The sequence below is a fragment of the Triturus cristatus genome, chromosome 3_2 (genome assembly GCF_964204655.1).
Source record: "Triturus cristatus chromosome 3_2, aTriCri1.1, whole genome shotgun sequence".
NCBI lineage: Eukaryota > Metazoa > Chordata > Amphibia > Caudata > Salamandridae > Triturus > Triturus cristatus.
In genome coordinates this window covers 921,599,616-921,618,573 of record NC_140584.1, presented here as the reverse complement: position 1 = coordinate 921,618,573, position 18,958 = coordinate 921,599,616, and the positions used below count along the sequence as shown (strand labels likewise).

The window sequence follows — 18,958 nt, the reverse complement described above, 5'->3', positions numbered from 1 at the left end:
GGGTTCGAGTCTCGGTAATGACGCTAAACATCATGTGATTCTGGGCAAATCACTTAATCTCCCCGTGCCTAACAAAGAATGAATGTGTGTCCTAATGTAACGTAACTGGTGCTATGTAAAGCGCTCTGATACCTGATTGGATTCGGGTCTAGTTCGCGCTATATAAAACTCTGGAAAAAAATAATAAAATTACCCACTCGTATACAACACACGTATCGCCAAATAGATGGAGGCTGTGACAATGATAGCCGACGCACCAGTTACAATGAAGGAAGATTACACAGAGTTGCCCGCACAATAGGTGCCGATCGTATACTTATGACCAAGTCTCTCGTGTGCAATGCAGGGTCAAAGAAGGGAAAAAGCTCCCTCAGAAATTAGCATATAGTCTTACCGCTAATAGAGGGAGATTAAGGCTCCATGAGCAATGGCGGAGTCGCGCTAGAAGAGCGTTGTCCCGCCTAGAGGAGGATAAAAAGGAAGAAGAAACAGTTTAAATGAAGGGTCGAATACCCACGAATGTGGCCGTTTACCACAAAGGTAAGCGCTCCCCCACAAACACGCAAAACCCATCAGTGTATTACTTATGGTTCACGATCGACGCGGACAGCATGTGCCCTACCCCTGGCTCAGCTAATGCTCATCTGCAAGTACGCTTGCCGGAACATTGGGTTACAAGCATTGAAAATGCAATAGGCCTCGCCTTTTATTAAGTTAAAGCCATTTGCTTTGCTAATGGTATTATATAGCAAAGCAAATGGCTTTAACTTAATAAAAGGCGAGGTCTATTGCATCTTCAATGCATGTTTATACGTATTTTCTAAGTTCTACCGAACTGCTGAAACACGTTGGTAGTCAGGCCGCGTGTGTGTGTGTGTGCGCGCAGCAGCTTGCTCCCAGGATATCAGGCGAGCTCTAAGCTCGAGTCAATAAAACCCGTCTGAAGCCGCACTTTATTAATGGCGCCCATGCAATCAAAACGATATAGAAGGCCCTTATTTGCGAAATAAAAATGCAATTTGCTGTAATTTATGGTTTTAAGTTCGTACTGAGTTTCGTTCCAGTATACGCCAGGCATCTGTCTCTAGAGCTTTCCCTGCAAGCCTGTTTTTGTTTATTAAAAAGGGTATGAGGGTGAAGATTGGGGACATTTAAAGCCGAGGCAGGAAACAATTTTTACAGAGAAACTTTGCATGGCTCAAAAGACTAGTAACAATTCGGACAGCTTGTCATTCTTACCCCAGCCTCCCCCCCTTCCGCACCACCACATCTTTTGTTCAGGTTATGTGCCACCTGGTGCCCATAAAGAGCGCGTGAGTTCCCAGGTGATACTGTATGGCACCAGACCTGCCCACATTGCAAAATACGGTTAGTTTGTTGATTTTTAATGAAAAGAAGGAAAGTGTGTGGGTCAAAGTGAGCATTTGTTATAAGGATAAGGCACAAGGCTGTATGTAATGTCTCTGAATTCATAACCAAAATACTTTTATTTGAAACACACTGCTAAATGGTGATTGCGATTTCGAAAGTGACGCCACACAGCACTCTCTCAGTGACATCAAGAGTTCTTTGACGCCAGCGATTGAGCTACGCTGCTAACCTGTGGGCAGCTGCCGAAGCTGCTTCCCCGAAGCGGAGCTGAGAGAGGAACAACAGCCGCCATTTTGTTTGTGTCCGAGCGGCCGAGGCGGAGCGGGCAGGCCGTGCCTGGGACAGCTGAGGGCTGGGAGAGGGGGCTGCGCGAAGAATTTGGGAGCTGGGAGACATGAACCTCTGCAGCCCCATTCCGGGGTCCCGATGGAACGCAGCGGCAAGCAGGTAAACAAGCGCTCGCAATTACGTTGTTTTTCTCTTTCCTCTTTTAGAGCCGTCCCAGTTGGACTGGCTCGCATGACTGGTTTCTTATCTTTATGGGGCCCATGTGTTTGGCCCCATAAAGATAAGAAAACCTTTTACGCCAGCAGTAAGTCGGGGCAGCCAGTCCAACTGGGACGGCTCTAAAAGCGAAAAGTATAGGTCACGAGACGCTCCTTTCCAATGGCTGGCCACCGTTTAGCATAAACGGTGGCGCCAGCCAATGGAAAGGAGGGGCGGGGCTTAAAGCCCACTAGAGAAATCTAACCAAAACCTTAAATCTCGCCAGCGACACTGCGCTTGTCTGCGCAGTCTTATGCCAGGCGAGACCTAAAAAGGGTGAACGAGGGCTACGTCATCAGTGTGCCCACGCTACGAGTCTCTGTCATGGTCACTGGGATTGGAACATGGGAAAGGGGAGACGCTATGTTGGATCGTGATGGTAGGGGAAAGTCGTCGCCATCTTGGAGTAGTATTGTGACCATACCAATGTAAAAGTGGCAGAATTTTCACTGCGGATCCAGAGTGACTGAAGTCAAAACATAGTGGCAGAATAAGCTAAAGTTACATGTATATAATGGTATTACAAATGGCTAGTGATTAATCCCGGCAATGCGCATTAGGGAGTGGTCCATACTGTGTGGATGACCTTGTCCTTGTAGTGACGGTCATCATGGCAGCATATATCGGCAATCACATGGTCAGTGTGGAGGAGGGAATGTCAGAGATAACTCAATTAGATGGTCTGGCCAAGTCCTAAAAATCAGGATAGTGGTGAAAGAGCACATGGGCTGAGAGGGGTGTCAGTGATGTATTTCACATCAAAGAATGTCGTCGTTCAGTCCTGTCAAGTGTAGACAGGTGAAAAATACATTCTCTGTTTTTTCTGGAACAGATAGGTTTTGGGCGCATTGGAATGCATTTCCAGTACTGTCCAAGCCAGTTGGTCAGGAGAGTGAGGTTTATCAATGAAGTGTGCTCTCAGCTTGGTTGGGATCCTCTCGCAGCGTACATTGCTGCGATGTTCCACTATTCTCGTTTTGATCATGCGTGTGGTCCTGCCAATATAACGCATGTTGCAGGTAAAGGTAATCCTGTAAATGCAATTTGTAGAGTTGCAATTAGTATGTGTTTGTTGCATCCACACCTGGTGGTCACCCAGTTGTATAGTTTTTGAGGGTCTGGTGAGAGCACATACCCCGCTCGACCCCCATGGGTAGTGCCCAGTCAAAGGTGGTAAGCCCCACAAGGGTTGTTGGGTGGGTTTCTGTACGGTTCTTGGTCTCGTAAATACTAACGTGTCTTTTAGGTTCCAAGTACGTTTAAAGGAAAACTTAAGTAGAGGGTATCACTGCTCCCAAGTCTGCAGAATGCCCTAGTTTTATTTGATAACTCTTTTGATCTGGTTTGATTGGGGTGTGAAGGATGTTACACATGTCGGGGTCTCGTCTTGTACTTTAAGTAGTACTTCTAAAAGTGAGGATCTGTTATTATGTGCTCTTTTTGGGCTATTTTAACAATGTGAGTTGGATACTGGCGTGTCTTAAAGCTGGCTGATAAGGTGGTGGCTAGTCATTCAAAATCGTCCAGGGAACTGCAGTTATAGCGCAGGCGTAAAAATAGCTCAAACTGTATATTGTCCTTTAGGGAGATGACTATCATACCATAATAGACTATTGCAGTCGGTGGGTTATTTGTATGTGGAGGTCTGCAGACGACCATTCTGCAATGTGATTGACTGGTCTAGGAAAGGGAAATTCACAGCTGACACACTCTTAGTGAACTGTAGGAATGGGTCGAGAGTATTGATCCACTCACAGAAGGTGTTGCAAGTCGACATGTCCCCATTGCCAGAGTATCAAAATGTCGTCAATATAGCAACACCATACAACGATATTAGCATGGTAGGGGTTGTTGTGGCCCTGGGTGAAGGTCTTCTCAAAATTAGCCATGTACAAGCAGGCTAAGGTCATCCACACATTAAGGACCACTCCCTCATGCACATTGCTGTGAATAATCACTAGACATTTGTAATACCATTATATACATGTGACTTTAGCTTATCCTGCCTCTTTTTTTTTTCTTTTTACTTCAGTCACTCTGGATATGCAGAGACAATTATGCCACTTTTACATTGGTATGGTCACATTACCACTCCAAGATGGCACAGATTTTCCCCTACCATCATGATCCAACATGGCGCCTCCCCTTTCCCATGTTCCAAACCCAGTGACCATGAGTGTGGGCATACTGTGATGACGTAGCCCTCGTTCACCCTTTTTACCCACTGGACCGGCAAGCCTACTCGCAGACTAGCATTAGCCAACCCAGTAATACACTGACGAGTTTTGTGTGTTTGTGGGGGAGCGCTTACTTTCGTGGTCAACGGCCACTCCGTGGGTATTTGACCCTTCATTTAAACTATTCTTTCTTCCTTTTTCTCCTCTTCTAGGCAGGACTCTGCCATTGCTCATGGAGCCTTAATCTCCCTCCATTAACAGTAATTTCTGTGGGAGATTTTCCCATCTTTGACCCTGCATTGTGCATGAGAGACTTGGTCATATGTCTACGATCTGCACCTATTGAGGCGGGCGCCTCTGTGTAAACCTCCTTCACTGTAACTTGTGCGTCGGTCTATCGTCACAGCCACCACCTATTTGGTGATACGCATGTTGTAGATGAGTGGGTAATGTTGTCACACACGCCCTTTTAGGACTCGGCATGAGGTGTTTTTTACCTCTCCAGTCTTTTTTTTGTTTTTTTTTACCTCTCCAGTCTGTCCGTGTGTGACCACTTGATGAAATGTCTTCCACGGTTATTGTCACTGTACACCACTGCCACAACAATTTATCTATTTATGATTATTGACGTGCTGCTATACCCTTCGGGTAATGAATTCAAGCATGCAACTGCTTTGCATGCCCCTTTCTACTAAGCATCAATACTGTCACTGAATATTGTTGCTGCTCTCCTTTTCCCCCCCTTTCTTCTAGGTCGGTTGACATATCGTTTGCACTAAGGTATATCACAAACCCTCATGCCCTGGGAGTGGCACGGCACTAGGTGACACATGTACCTCTGACCGTCCTCCCTTAGAGAAGTTTAGTTGTTTTACATTTCACGGTGCTGACATATTGCCTCGATTCTTTGTCATTTCAGGCAAGAAACATGTTGACCAACACTTGTGCTTAGAGCTAATGTGGACCATTAAATCCACTCTGGTCTACATTTGTTTTTAATATAACCGAGGGCTTCACACATTAAATATCGACTTGATTACCCTTCACGTTATTTTTAACTCACCACTCGACTCACTCACCACAACCTCACATTACACCTCATACTTCACCACAGCAGCTTAAAAGAACTCTGTCAAAGAGCCCCCTGCGTGGCCTATTGGGCATTGCACGGGTGGCCCAGTGAGGAGCTGCCCTATGATGAAGCATGACACCCTTTGGGGTGTGTGAGGGCTCTTGCTCCTGAAGATTTAGATCCCCTGACTGGATTCCTCAGGCTCTTCCGACCTTCCTCACTATAGGAATTGCACACCTCTATGCATACTAACATCTGAGCAGGACATGGGCATCCCTTCATGCCTTTGCAAAACATTATTGATTGGATGATTTTGAGGTGAGACGGGATGGTCATTGTGGAAATTAGACATTTAAAGATTTTCTGGCTGAGCATTCTTTCTGCTTTGGAATATATTCAACAGGCGATGACTCTGCACATAGAAGTATCCATCAGAAGAAAGTTACTTACCTTCGGTAACATTCTTTCTACTGGATACTCTTTTCTACTTGCAAATTCCTCACTGATGAATGGTCATATGCATCTTTATGCATTACATATAATCAATGCGTTTCCCTTCCTTCTCTCAAAAGGTCTGGAAAAGATGGTTGGTAAATTGAGATTGGTGCACGAGGAAGGTGTTTTATTGTTCCAATGATGTCAGTAGGGAGCCATTTGTGGCACCGAAACAGAACCTGGTCACCATACCAGTGCAGAGGACCTATGGAAAAATGTACTGATCCAATCTGGCATCTGTGATTATTCAGCAGGTGAGCAATCTGCATGTAAATGGAGTATCACCAAAATGATTGGCACCAAAGATAAGTAAACTTTGTGAATTCCTGGCTGGCGTAAAAGAGGTATTTGTGGCCATAAATTTGAGTTTGTGCCTCTAACTTTGTGAATAGGCTTCTAGATGTCTGCAGTGTTGACCGCTGGCTACAGTGTTTATAGGTGACTTAAGGTGTCTCATGAAGGAAAGACTGTTGTGCTTCTTTTTTTTAATGATCTTTGTAGAGCAACTTTTCATACAACAGCCACAAACCACATCATTCTGTATTTTTGAGTCACTAAGCTTGATGAATACTCCGAATGCCCTGTGCAAAAAATGTCTGCAGGAGAACTTTTTAAAGGTATTGACTGTTACAAAAAAAGTGTTTACAGTTCTACTCAGACGACGCTGGAGCTCTATGTCTAAACTCCTCAGTCAGGATGGCTGTGCCTCTCCTTCATTTCCACAAAATACATATGGAAAAAGGCAGTCTTCAGATTTTCTGTGTTTTACTGTAATGTCGTCTGTTTCATTAGATGCATTTTTTCTATTTACAGATCAAAAAAAGTCACTTACTCAAGAGACTGAGCTTCTGGAATCACTGCTGCAGGAAGTAGAGCATCAGGTGAATAACCCATTTAAAAAAAAAAAAATTATTATGGCTCTTCTGTTATAACGTCTGCTTAGCACAAATTAAAAGTGTGTTGCTTCTTTCACAAGAAGTTTTGGAATACATGAATAGCTTTTACTTTACTATCAATTGTTCTTAAAAGAAACCTCTCCTCCGCAATAAGAACATCAGTTTGAATATTTGAAAGTGTGAGGATTCACCACTTCGCTTTAAATGGCACAGTACCTTCTGTGGCAGTTTATATCTGCCTAATCTCTTGTCTGCAATTGGTAAGGTGGAATACCCTTGGATATTAATTTTTTATGCAGTCATAACTGACCTCCTGAGTGCATGCATCCGCAAATAAATATGCTCTTTGTTCACTGTTTGAACCAGACACCTACCTATACCAGCCTGCTTTTTATTAGCAACTGCAGACTGAAACGAATGGTTTTGGTAACCATAATGTGATGGTAACTTCAAAGGTAAAATATCTTAATTAGCTATATATTTGTTTCCTTTTTAATGAAATTTATTGGCATATAGGGATATCACATGCACAGATCATACCATAAGGAGGCCACCTACAAGATTCCAACGTCCCACCCTCCCCGTCAACGCCTATATAAACAACCCAAATCATACTGCATATTCAGGAACTACAGATGTATCCAGATAAGAGAAATTGCAAAAACCATACAACTTTCTCACTCGTAAGGTCTAAAGCACACGTTAATATCCTAGAAGATCATAAACTCGACCTCATCCAAATTCCAGCAATACAAATGAAAAACCACTTTTCACCATCTACGTAATTCCCAAACCGATATACTACAATTTAGTCCACCTCCACATGCTTTCACGTTCGGCCAGCGCAACAAAGAAAATGGCGATTAGTCCCTTGTTACCCTCAGTACTGGTTACTCTACTATTTGATAACGATCTCCTACATCGGTTTTCTCCCCGCTCTCACACTTCATGGGCCCGAGGCCAAAGGCACAGGTGCGGACAGCTATGGCAAACCCCTTAATACAGACAAGTTTATCATCTCTTCGTACATGTTGCATCTGTACCTCCTCCGCCATATCATACAGGAGGGGGATGTAGGACTAAGCCATGCTATGGCAATTCGCCTCTTCTCCAAAACCACACCCAGTAGAACACATTTACTACTTGATTTCTATTTCACAGGGGATGGGAGCAATTCTAGCAGTATCGGTCAGATCTCCATCGGGACACCCTAGCCCGTGGCTTTATAAATTGTAAGTGGTAAAGAATACACTAAAATAAACAGAAGGCTGAGAAACCTTTTTTGGGGTGATTGGACGAGCATGAGAGTATCCTTATTTGTGAACATCACATTTCTACTAAAGGAGCATATTGACAAATGCATGGGAAACGTTTTGCAGGTAAATACTATCCTTTGCACTTCTATCCATATCGGTCATAGTCCATGAAGGAAATGTTCAGAAATAGCCGATGAACTCCCGTATCGGGGGTAGACCAATATCCTCTGCGGGAAATATGTTGGCTTAGTGATTTTAACACTTTTCAAACTTAAGAAAAAAAAAATCGATAGTTACATTCTTTCTAGGTTTGAACTGTGTTTTCTTTCGACTCAGACATCACAGGAAGAGGAACCTCTGTGGAATGGACTCCCGTTCTTCATTAATGGTCGTAAATAAGGAAAATTTTCACGGCTTAAATTTCAAAGAGCAATTTCCATTTTAATGCTGCCTATATATAGACAAATGTTTTTTTCTACTTCAGAATCCCAAAGTGCACTGTCAGCATCCTTTGGTTTATTTCCTACATTAACACAGTCGCTTGCTAACCATTCATCTTTATTTTTTACTAAAAATTTATTTTGTAAAGTGATTTTACTTAAATCGCTATTATTTATCGACTGATTTATGTTAGTTTTTTTTTCTCTAAAGTTAAGTTTTATGTTTGTAAATTTTGTTGCATTGTTGCATTCTCCCTCCACAATTTCGGATGCCATAATGTCGTATGTTTTATTTTTCTGATTACCACAATTTCGGCGTAATGTTTCTGTGCCTTTAGGTTGGATTTTCAATATTTTAAAATTATTTTGAATACTTTTTTTCATCTTTTTAAATGTTTACATTTAACATTTATTTTTTAAATGTAAACTCACCATGCTCTCATACTTTCGCATAATGTTATATCCATGAATAAGGAGAGGGTGTGCTCTAAAAGTGCAATTTCCCATTCTAATTTCCATAAGAAAGCTTGCTATCTGATACAGGAAAAAACAACTGAATGAAATTGCAACAAATTTGGCACAAAATGAGAACTTTTCTCGGAAAGCGTACTTTTCATGGTTTGGTGTAAATCTGTTGAGCTGTTTTTGAGAAATTAGTATTTAAAGACTGGCTCAAGTTCGATATGAAGGGGCTAACCTTAAGGGAGCCACCGAGACCCACCTACCACCACCCCAGAATTTTAAGTTGAAAAAAACGTTTTGAATGTTTTTTTTTTTTTTTTACCAGTACAATGCCCCCCCCCTCCCCCCGAGGTACTGCGATACTACATTGGATAATTAAAAGAAAATAGGTTGGCTATGGTTTTTGTCTGCCCACAGCAGATTAGGCACAGGGTCTGGTGTGGGATGGCATCGCAGCATGTCAGGCACAGAGCCTACAAGAGTTGGCTGCCCTTCAGCCGATTGTGCCCAGGGCTCGAGCATTACCCTTGTGCTCTGGTAGGTGGCGTCAATTGTCTCTGTCTCTGTGTGGCGGCGCGCTGATGTCTGTTTTTTCTTTCCAGCTGGCGTAAATCCGTGAAGAAAGCTATCCTCGATCACTTTTTGATAGGCTTTTTTCGACTTTTGGTGTAGGTTTTTTTCCAAACATGTCGAAGAAGACTTCTGGATTCAAATTGTGCGGTACCAGTCATCATGCCATGTCGGTGATGGATCCACACTTGATTTGTCTCTGGTGTCTGGAGCATGAGAACGACTTGAAATCGTGTTCTGACTGCTGGGCTATGACTCCGAAAGCTTTGAGGGAGCAGTCCCAAAAGCTGCTTGAAGCCCAGTGCACGGCTGCATGCTGTTCGCCCCTCAGCTCTTTCTCGGTCGAAAAGAAGGTCTGGACACTGCTCTGGGAGTCCTAAATCGAAGCAGCCAACACCACAGAGGAATCAAAATGCTTTAGGCCTCGTTCTGTGGAACCCACGTCTGGGTCAGCTCCACATAGCCATGCCTTTCCTGAAGCTGGAGCGAGTCCTGCCTAGCTTAAAGAATTTTATGATGCCATGTGCCTCATATTTGGGCGACCTGACCTTCCTTGCGTGCCTGGAGGATCATAGGGGACTCCATTGGGTTCTGTGTTGGCGGCTCTGGCCCCAGTGCCGATGCCCCTCCAATGGATCCAGTGGTGGATCTGGACCAGCTCTGGTTGTGCCACTGCAACCATTCCCAGTGCCCGACCCTGCGCCAAGACTCCAGGCACCGGCGGCACAAGCCCCATTCTTATCCCTGACATACCGGACCCGAATCGGCGACTGCCGACTCAAATTCCGGCGCCGATGGCACCCTTAGGTACTAGGTCGGTTCCTCAGCCTTATTTTGAAGGGCTAAGAATGGAGGAAGATTGGGAGGGGGTCGCTGGACCCTTCACAAGACCAGCCTGGGCACGAAATGGACTGGCATGAGGAATTGGGTTAGGCCAGTGGACTGGATACCTCCTGATTCTGGCCTGCTTTCTCTCCCTAAAATGGCTACAGAGGAGGGAGCTTCCTATGCTATTGTGGTGAAAGGGCAGCTGAGGTCCTGGACCTTCAGCTCCCCTCGGTGGAAGTCCAGACGAGCATCTTGACAGAGGTCCTGCAGCTGGGTTACTCCTCCTCGGAACCCCTCCTGCCTTTCAACGAAGCCTTGACTGATGTCCTTCTGGAAACCTGGTCCAAGCCCAGCACTGGGGCTTCTGTGTGTCAGACAATTGCCTGCCGCTATCGCCCTGCACCGGGAGACTCACAATTCCTCACCAACCTTCCTACCACAAGAGCTTGGTGGTTCAAGTCTCCACCTCACACGGCGCATTCCCTTCCACACCCCGGACAGGGAATCCAAGAGGCTGGATAGTTGGGGCGAGAAATTCTTTTCTTCCGCCAGCCTTGCATTGCGGTCGGTGAACACTGCATGCCTATTGGGCCATTACTCCCACTCCTTGTGGGAAACAATTGTGCAAGTGCTGCCACTGGTCCCGGAGGAGGCCTGGGCCTGTCTCTCCCAAGCAATATCAGACAGGAGAGATGCAGCAAAGTTCACCATTCATTGTGGGCTTGACACAACCGACTTGCTGGGCAGAGCAATGTCGTCGACGGTGGCTGTTTGGTGCCAAACCTGCCTGAGAACTTCTGGCTTTTCTGAGGTTGGAGAAAAAAGGAGGGGATCCAAGGGAGATTTTAAAGACCGGCGACGATTAATTCAACAAACAGTAATGCAAAACACAAAAAATCCTCGGGTCTAGAGTGCCGGTGAAACACTGAAACAAGACTGCAAAAGAGATATCTTGTTGCTAAATAGGACAAAATCCCATCACCCACCAAGGTGGCATGCTTCATCATCTGGGATTCTCCTCTTGGCGGAGACTCCTAGCCCTGCCAAGGGCTACAACCCTCTCACTGTGAGGGAGGAGCTCAGGGATGTTTTTTTAAAAGGCTCCTACTCAGTGAAGGATATCCTAAAATCCTCAAGATGTGAAACAAAAAGGTTGGGTAACAAGCGCAGTGCAGAGAAAGGGATCTCCAAGTGTGAGTAACTTAATGCTAAAACTAACTACTAAGTAGGAAAAAAACTTTGGCTCACTCTTTGTGTTAGGGTTAAAAACAGCCCACTTGCAGTCTAAAAGAATGGTTACTGCATGTGACTGATGAAACAGGTCTACATGTTTCGGCCATATTGACCCGGGCAGGTATCACAGCCTTCTTCAGGACCTATAGATAGTGTTACTGCATGAACGTAGTGAGACTATAAAAAATAGTCAGTATTGAAAAGAAAATAGAAAAAGATACATAACCAGTAATCCACTTGTGTTGAATACGATCTACTGGTTTTATCTGTGGATGACGGATAAGAGGCCTCACCTCAGCCTGGCAACAGCTCAGGGGAGAGGCACCGCTCTGTCCCTCGGTACCCCGGGCGATACCGAAGCTGCGACCGGAGGTGGGGGTATGTCCAGGCTTCACTTATGGACATGCCCTTTGATGGCACCCTTCTCTTCTTAGACAAGGTAGACATGACACTGGAGTGCTTAAAGGACACGGGGGCCACAGCCAAGTCCTTGAGCCTCTTAATGGCCACCCGTCAGCGTCTGCCTTTCGCGCCTTTCATGGCCACAGAAGGGGCATTCAGCCACACCAGTCATATCCCAGCCACAAGACTTGTGCAAGTTCAGTAACCTTTGCTTGACCATGGGCATGGCTCCTTTCGATCCCTGCGGGTTAGGCAGCCAGAGTTCGGGTCCGTTCACTCCTCCCCCTGCAGCCTCCAAACATTCCTAGTCTGGCTATTCAAGATAATGGGTAGCTAGTTTAGTGGCAGGATCAGCCACCCCCACCACCACTGGCAAAACATAACATCACATCGCACCGGTGGGTTCTTCAGATACTCCGCTTCAAGCTTACTCTTCCCTTCATGCCTCCAACTTAAGACCGACTGACCGAGGACCACCTGAACTTGCTTCAGGAAGAAGTCAGGGCTCTTTTGCCCAATGGGAGCAATAAAGAGGGTTCCGGTGCCAGAGATAGGCTGTAGTTGCTATTCCTGCCTTTGTCCTATCCTAAATCTCCGAGCCTTCAATTACGCCCTCAAAAAGGTAACGTTCAAAATGCTCAATCTGGGTCCGGTCTAGTCTGCCCTGGACCTTGGACCTTGGTGACTGACTGTTAAAGTTGTACTTGCAGGACGCCTATTTTCACATTCTTGTCCTGCCTGCTCATTGGTGTTACCTGCGGTTCATGGTAGGCCACAAGCACTTTAAGTACACAGGGCTCCTCTCTGGCCTTACCAGTGCCCCTTTGGTGTTCACCAAGATGATGGCGGTGGTCACAGTTCGACTGCGTAGATCAGAGGTGCCAGTCTTCCCATATCTCAGTGACTGTCTTTTGAAGTATAGCTTGCCTAAGACTGTCCTCTCCTATTTCCACAATACAGTGAACCTCCTGCTTCCGCTGAGGTTCACTATCAACATGCCGAAGTCACACCAGACTCCCTCACAGACCCTCCCTTTCAGTGAAACTGTTCTGAACACAGTGTAGTTTCAGGTCTATCCTCCAGAGCAGCAAGTCCAGGGTATTCAGGCTATGATGCCGATGTTGGAGCCTCTATCCTGGATTTTGGTGAGACTGACACTGAGGCTGCTGGGCCTCATGGCCTCCTGCATCCTGCTAGTGACACATGCCAGAAGGCATATGCAGGTTCTGCAGTGGGACCTGAAGTTCCAGTGGGCGCAGCATCATTGAAATCTCTCCGACCTCGGAGGGAACTGCACAGGACCTGCAGTGGTGGCTGACCAACCGTGATTTGGTCAGAGGCAGACCCCTATTCCTTCCCCAACCAGATCATACAGTAGTGACAGATGCGTCACTCCTGGGATGGGGCAGCCATCTGGATGCGATTCTCTTGGCATTGAAAGCTTTTCTACCCTCCATTAAGGGAAAGCTGGTTCAGGTGTTCACGGACAACACAACTGTCAAGTGGTACTGCAACAAACAGGGCGTGGTGAGGTCGTGGACCCTTTATCAAGAGGCCCTGTAATTCTAGACATGTCTGAAACAGCAGGGCATATCCCTGCTGGTTGAACACTTGACAGGTTCCTTGAATGCCAGGGTGACCAAACTCAGTCGACGATGGCTAGTTGATCATGAATGGGGTCTCCAGCCAGAGGTGGGGTAAGGTCTGTTTTAAAAATTGCGAGAGCCTTGGTTAGATCTGTTCGCCTCTGCTGAGAACGCGCAATGTCAAAAGTTCTGCACGGTGGAGCCCAGGCCTCCTGTATCCCTTTTTGCCAATACCACTCCTGTCCAGAGTGCTCAAGAAGATCAGGAGCGACCGGGCCAAGTTATTCTTTTGGTTTTGGACCCTTGAACGGAGAGTCTGGTATCCCTAGCTTCTCCACATGAGCATCAATCCTCCGATCAGGCTTCCCCTTCGAGAGGATCTTCTGTCACAGAAGCAAGGATGGGTCCTCCACTCAAACCTGTCATCTCCATGCCTTCTTGCGTGGAGATTGAGCGGCGGCAGTTGACAGCATTCAACCTTCCTCCCGAAGTATGTAGCGTTATTTTGGCAGCCAGGCTTCCCTCTTCCAAGACCGTGTATGCCTGCCGGTGGATTTATGAAAAAAGCATATTGTACAGAAAAGTCTACTGATCCACGTTCTGCTTCCCTCTCCAAAGTCCTTCCCTTTATTTTGACCATTGCCCAGCAGTACTCTGCTCTGGGCACTCTTAAAGGGTAGCTTTCAGCCTTGTCTTCCTTCCTGAGGCTGCCAGACCAACCCTCTTTATTTAAATCCCCTATTGTAAATAGATTTCTTAAGGGGCTTGAACATATGTTCTGACCTGCCCCGTTCTTAGGACCTTAATTTGTTTCTCACCTTCCTGATGTGAGCGCCATATAAACCTCTGCATAACTGCCCCCTCTGACTCCTTACCATCAAACCTGCTTTTTTAGTGGTAATAACGTATGCCAGGAGGGTGAGCGAATTGCAGACACTGTCATCCAAGCCTCCTGACCATTTTCCCTGATAAGTTGTTGCTTAACACTATTGCCTCTTTCTTACCGAAAGTGGTAACACCATTCCACATGAGGAAATCCATGACCTTGCCCACTTTCTATGCTCCTCCACACCCCTCTAAAGAGGGTAACGGCTCCACAATCTGGACCCAAAAAAGAGCGTTGTCATTCTACCTAGATTGCAGCAGAGTTACTGGTGGATGACCAACTCTTCGTGGGGTATGTTGGATCACAGAAAGGTCTTGTGGTGCGAGGACTATTTTGCAGTGGGTCATTCTCCGCCTAAAAATGTGCTATGCTCTGGCCAAAAAACAGCCTCCTGAAGGCTTAAGGGCTTATTCCACGAGAGCTAAGACTGCTACCGTAGCAGTGCAGCGTGGTGTTCCAGTCCTCAACATTTGCCAGGCAGCCACATGGGCATCCCTGCACACGTTTACCAATCACTATTGCTTGGACAGTCCAGTCCGAAGGGAGGGCCTTTTTGGCCGCTCTGTCCTGCATGACTTCCTGGTCTAACCTTGTCTTCAGCCCCTCCTCTGGGGGTAGTATTGCTTGGGTATCTATTCAAAGGTAAGGAATATGCGGCTAGATGTCTCTATCGTATGGACAAGTTAGTTACCTTTGGTAACGCCTTATCTGGAAGAGACATGATCTAGCCCCAGATTCCTCACTGACCCACCCATCCTCCCCGCACTGCGGACAGGATTTTAGTATCAGGACTGATTCCTTTAAGGGGCCTAGTTGTTCTAAACACACTGTCAGTGCACTTCATGGATCTGTGCTCCTGGAGCGGAAAGTTGTGAAAAGTAACTGACGATAGCGCACCGAGGTGGAGCCTATATAGTTAACGCGGACATCACTTCTGGCATGGACGACGCCACAGACATCACATGGAGCCGAGTGACGTTGCCTACTGCAGCGTAAGGGCATTGTTCGAGCAAAAGTCTTCCAGATCCAGTCTGGGAAATTCTAAGGTAAGTAATCAGCAGCTAGATCATGAGTCTACCAGATAAGCTGTTACCGAAGGTAAGTAACTTGTCCGTTAAGATCAAAATATCTCTCACAACAGCCAGTGTGTTTGCTGTCTGGCAGGCAAGGCCTAAAGAGATAAGGCCAATTAAATTCGGGAACGATCCCACGAAGTCTTAACTAAGTGAAATCCAAATGTCTAATGCTAGGAATGGGGCTAGGCCTATTTCATATTGCATGATTAGAGTCGCACCATCCAATCCCATTAGATTTCAACTGCAGTAACTGCTATCCTGGCACCTAAAAATGTAGAAATTGCAATACAAAGTTGAAAAATGTCAGTTATTTGAACCGGTCAGCAAGCCACCAGGCTCAAACTTTTAAAAAAAGTACCCCTTCATACTAAAGTTTCTTTTTATCTTTTTTTACCTGTTGGGTCCCGCTGTACTTTTTTTTTTTTTTTTTTTTTTTTTTTTTTTTTTTAATAACTACAGAGGCACCCGTAAAAGGGTAAAAGGAAGTGTTGCCCTAGGGATTGTAATGAAGCACACTATCCCTGTGGGTCCCGCTGAAGAACCTCGTGACCAATAGGATACCAAAAAATAAAATGGAAGAGCTGTGAGTGCCGCGAGGTGAAGCTTGCTATAACTTTTAACCCATATTGCTTTTAACCAATTGAATCAAGAATAGTGTTAAACTGTGTTTTTAAACTATCGTATTGCCGCTAACTACTCACTGGGCATCTTAGGGAGTTTACCGTCCCCCGGTCCGTCACGGCTTGCTGTGCCGATTGAACGGAGGGGACACGACTCCTCCCCCTGCATCTTCCCTCACTTCCTGCCGCCGGCCCTGACGCGCATATAGCTAGATGGGGACACGGCCGCGTAGCAGAGAGCAGTGAGCGCCGCGAGGTGAAGCGTGCTATAACTTTTAACCCATATTGCTTCTTAACCAATTGAATCAAGAATTATGTTAAACTGTGTTTTTAAACTATTGAAGCCTGCTATAATTCCTAACCCATATTGCTTTTAACCAATTGAATCAAGAATAGTGTTAAACTATCGTATTGCCGCCAACTACTCACTGGGCATCTTGGGGAGTTTACCGTCCCCCTGTCCGTCACGGCCTGCTTTGCCGATTGAACGGAGGGTCGCAACGCCTCCCCCTGCATCTTCCCTCACTTCCTGCCGCCTGCCCTGACACGCATATAGCTAGATGGGGACACGGCCGCTCAGCGGGCGCGCCAGCGGCGCGCCACAGGCAAGCCCGTCTGCGCCCGTCTGCGGCCATATGGGTCCAGGGGCCAGAAACTCTGCCCTTTTTCTAAAATACTCTACCACGGAGCTGAGAGAGCGGCATGGGAACTATGAGATTGCTGCTCATACCCATACCCGCCTTAGCTCAGCTGAATCAGGTGTTTTCAAACACAGAACCACCTTCCCTGAAGTTCTCTCCAATCCTAACCTCGACATCTCCACTACATTATTTCCCCTCAATACCCCCAGTAGTCATGGAAAAATGGGATTCTCAGTCATTTACCTAAACACACGGTCCATGGTAAAGCACCAACTCGAGATCTTCCATCTTTTACAGATGGAAAAGCCTGATTTACTTCTCCTCACGGAATCTTGGCTCACTGAAGAGTCTACTGCTGACATTCTGGCAGCCCTACCAGATAGCTACTATATCCTGCAAACTAACCTCCCCCCAGGGAAAGCGGGCGGTGGAGTGGCAGCCATTATTCTTAAGGACCATCAGTTCAAGATACTGGAGATTAAGGGTGTGCCCTCTGTTGACGGCTTAGTTTATAAACTGGAATCCCCCCAGTCATCTTTCACCTGCGCACTTTTCTATAGACCCCCTTGCTGCATGCCTACCTTTCCCCAGGCTTTGGGAGAAATGATCTCCCACCTGGCTATTGTTCACGCTAGACTCCTTATCATGGGTGATTTTCATTACTGGCCTCTAGATATAATGGAGAGTGTCAGCTCTATCGAACTGACAGATCTTTTGTCTGGTATGAATTGCACTCAACATGTGCAGGTACCCACTCATACCAAGGGACACACTCTAGATCAAGTCTGGACAGCTAACATGACATTCCCGACCCTCCTGACTTCTCTGTGTACCTGGTCGGATCACCACTTTGTGTCCTTCACTCACCCTGATGTTAACCCCAGTAAACCCAAACTGACTAAAAATTATAAGTCTAGAAATTGGAAAAACGCCAATATTGATAATTTCTGCTCTCTTCTCACCTCGACGGCCCCGCTTGCCTCAGAGTCAACCCACACTCAGGCTACAAATCTTTAGTTATGGCTTGAATCAGCATGTGATCGCGTCGCTCCCCTCAAGTTTACAAAAACTATCAGACCTCATGATGCTCAGCGATGGTTGTCTGCGGACCTTAAAATTAAGAAGCTAGCACTGAGACAAGCGGAGCGCAGATGGAGACTTCATTACTACACAGCTGATAAAAATATATATACCAACCTGCTGAAAGAATATAAAAACTCCATTCTTCAAACCAAAACTGATTATTTCTCAAAAAAAGTTTTAAATTCAGCTAGCAAAACCAAAGAAATCTTCTCAATAGTCAGCGAGTTATCCAAACCTGATAGTACCTAAGCTAATCCCTTCACAACTCCTTTGTGACTCACTCAACTCATACTTTATGGAGAAAATTACTGCCATTAAAGCTAGCATTCCGACCTCTATTACCCCAGTCAATATTTTTAATACCGGTGGTCTGTCGCCCCTGCTGACTCTGTTTCCCAATACCTCTTTAGAAACCTTTCTGGGTTTACTTAAGAGTTGGCTCGGGATCCCCAACAGATTGCTGCCCCCCTCATGTCCTCAAGGAGGCCTTCTCCATGTGCCCTGACCCCCCTCTTTCTCTTCTAAATATATCACTTGAAATGGGCATAGTTCCTGACCTCTTTAAAACTGCGGAAATTATCCTCATCTTGAAGAAGCCAGGTGCTGACCCCTCTGCCCTTGGCAACTACCGCCCTATCTCATTACTACCTTACCTTGGAAAGGTTTTAGAGGCATATGTCTCAATTCAACTAAGTTCCGTTGTCGAACAGCATCACATCCTGGACCCCCACCAGGCTGGCTTTCGACCCTCTCACTCCACAGAATCAGTCATCCTGACAGTCATGGACGACCTTAGAGGGGGCGCTGATAGAGGGCTTACCCAGGCCCTGGTTCTCCTGAATCTATCAGCAGCTTTTGACATGGTCGACCATAACATCCTCCTGGACCGTGTCAGCAATGCCGGGATCCAGGGCCTGGCTCTAAAATGGCTCTCCTCTTTTCTTAGTAACCGACTTCAATCGGTCCGCCTCGCCAACTTCTCCTCAAAGAAGATGGAACTTTCTTGCGGAGTACCTCAGGGCTCCTCCCTCTCCCTGCTTCTTTTCAATCTCTATCTCCTCCCGTTAATTTTCTCTCTCTGGGACAGGAAAGTCGTGACATACAATTATGCGGATGACCTCCAATTGGTTTTCGATATAACCTCCACCCTTCCTCGCTGGCCCATTCCCAAGACACTATGATCTTCATTAGCGAGTGGATGAATGGAAATCAACTGAAGCTCAACCCCGACAAAACGGAACTGATCCTCACGGGCAGACCTGCTAACCCATGGACCTCCAACTTTTGGCCTTCTTCTCTAGGCAACCCTCCTCCCCCG

The 18,958-nt window shown here is 46.1% G+C and overlaps 1 protein-coding gene across 3 annotated transcripts in view; it reads left to right on the top strand.

Annotated features, from left to right (window-relative positions):
* TRIM37 (tripartite motif containing 37) overlaps positions 1-18,958 on the top strand; it is a 1,106,152-nt gene that overhangs the window by 301,270 nt on the left and 785,924 nt on the right. For all 3 annotated transcript variants that reach the window (XM_085649381.1, XM_085649379.1, XM_085649380.1), the window contains exon 8: positions 6,475-6,542. In XM_085649381.1, coding sequence (XP_085505507.1) covers positions 6,475-6,542 — 68 coding nt within the window. The remainder of the gene's footprint in view (positions 1-6,474; positions 6,543-18,958) is intronic.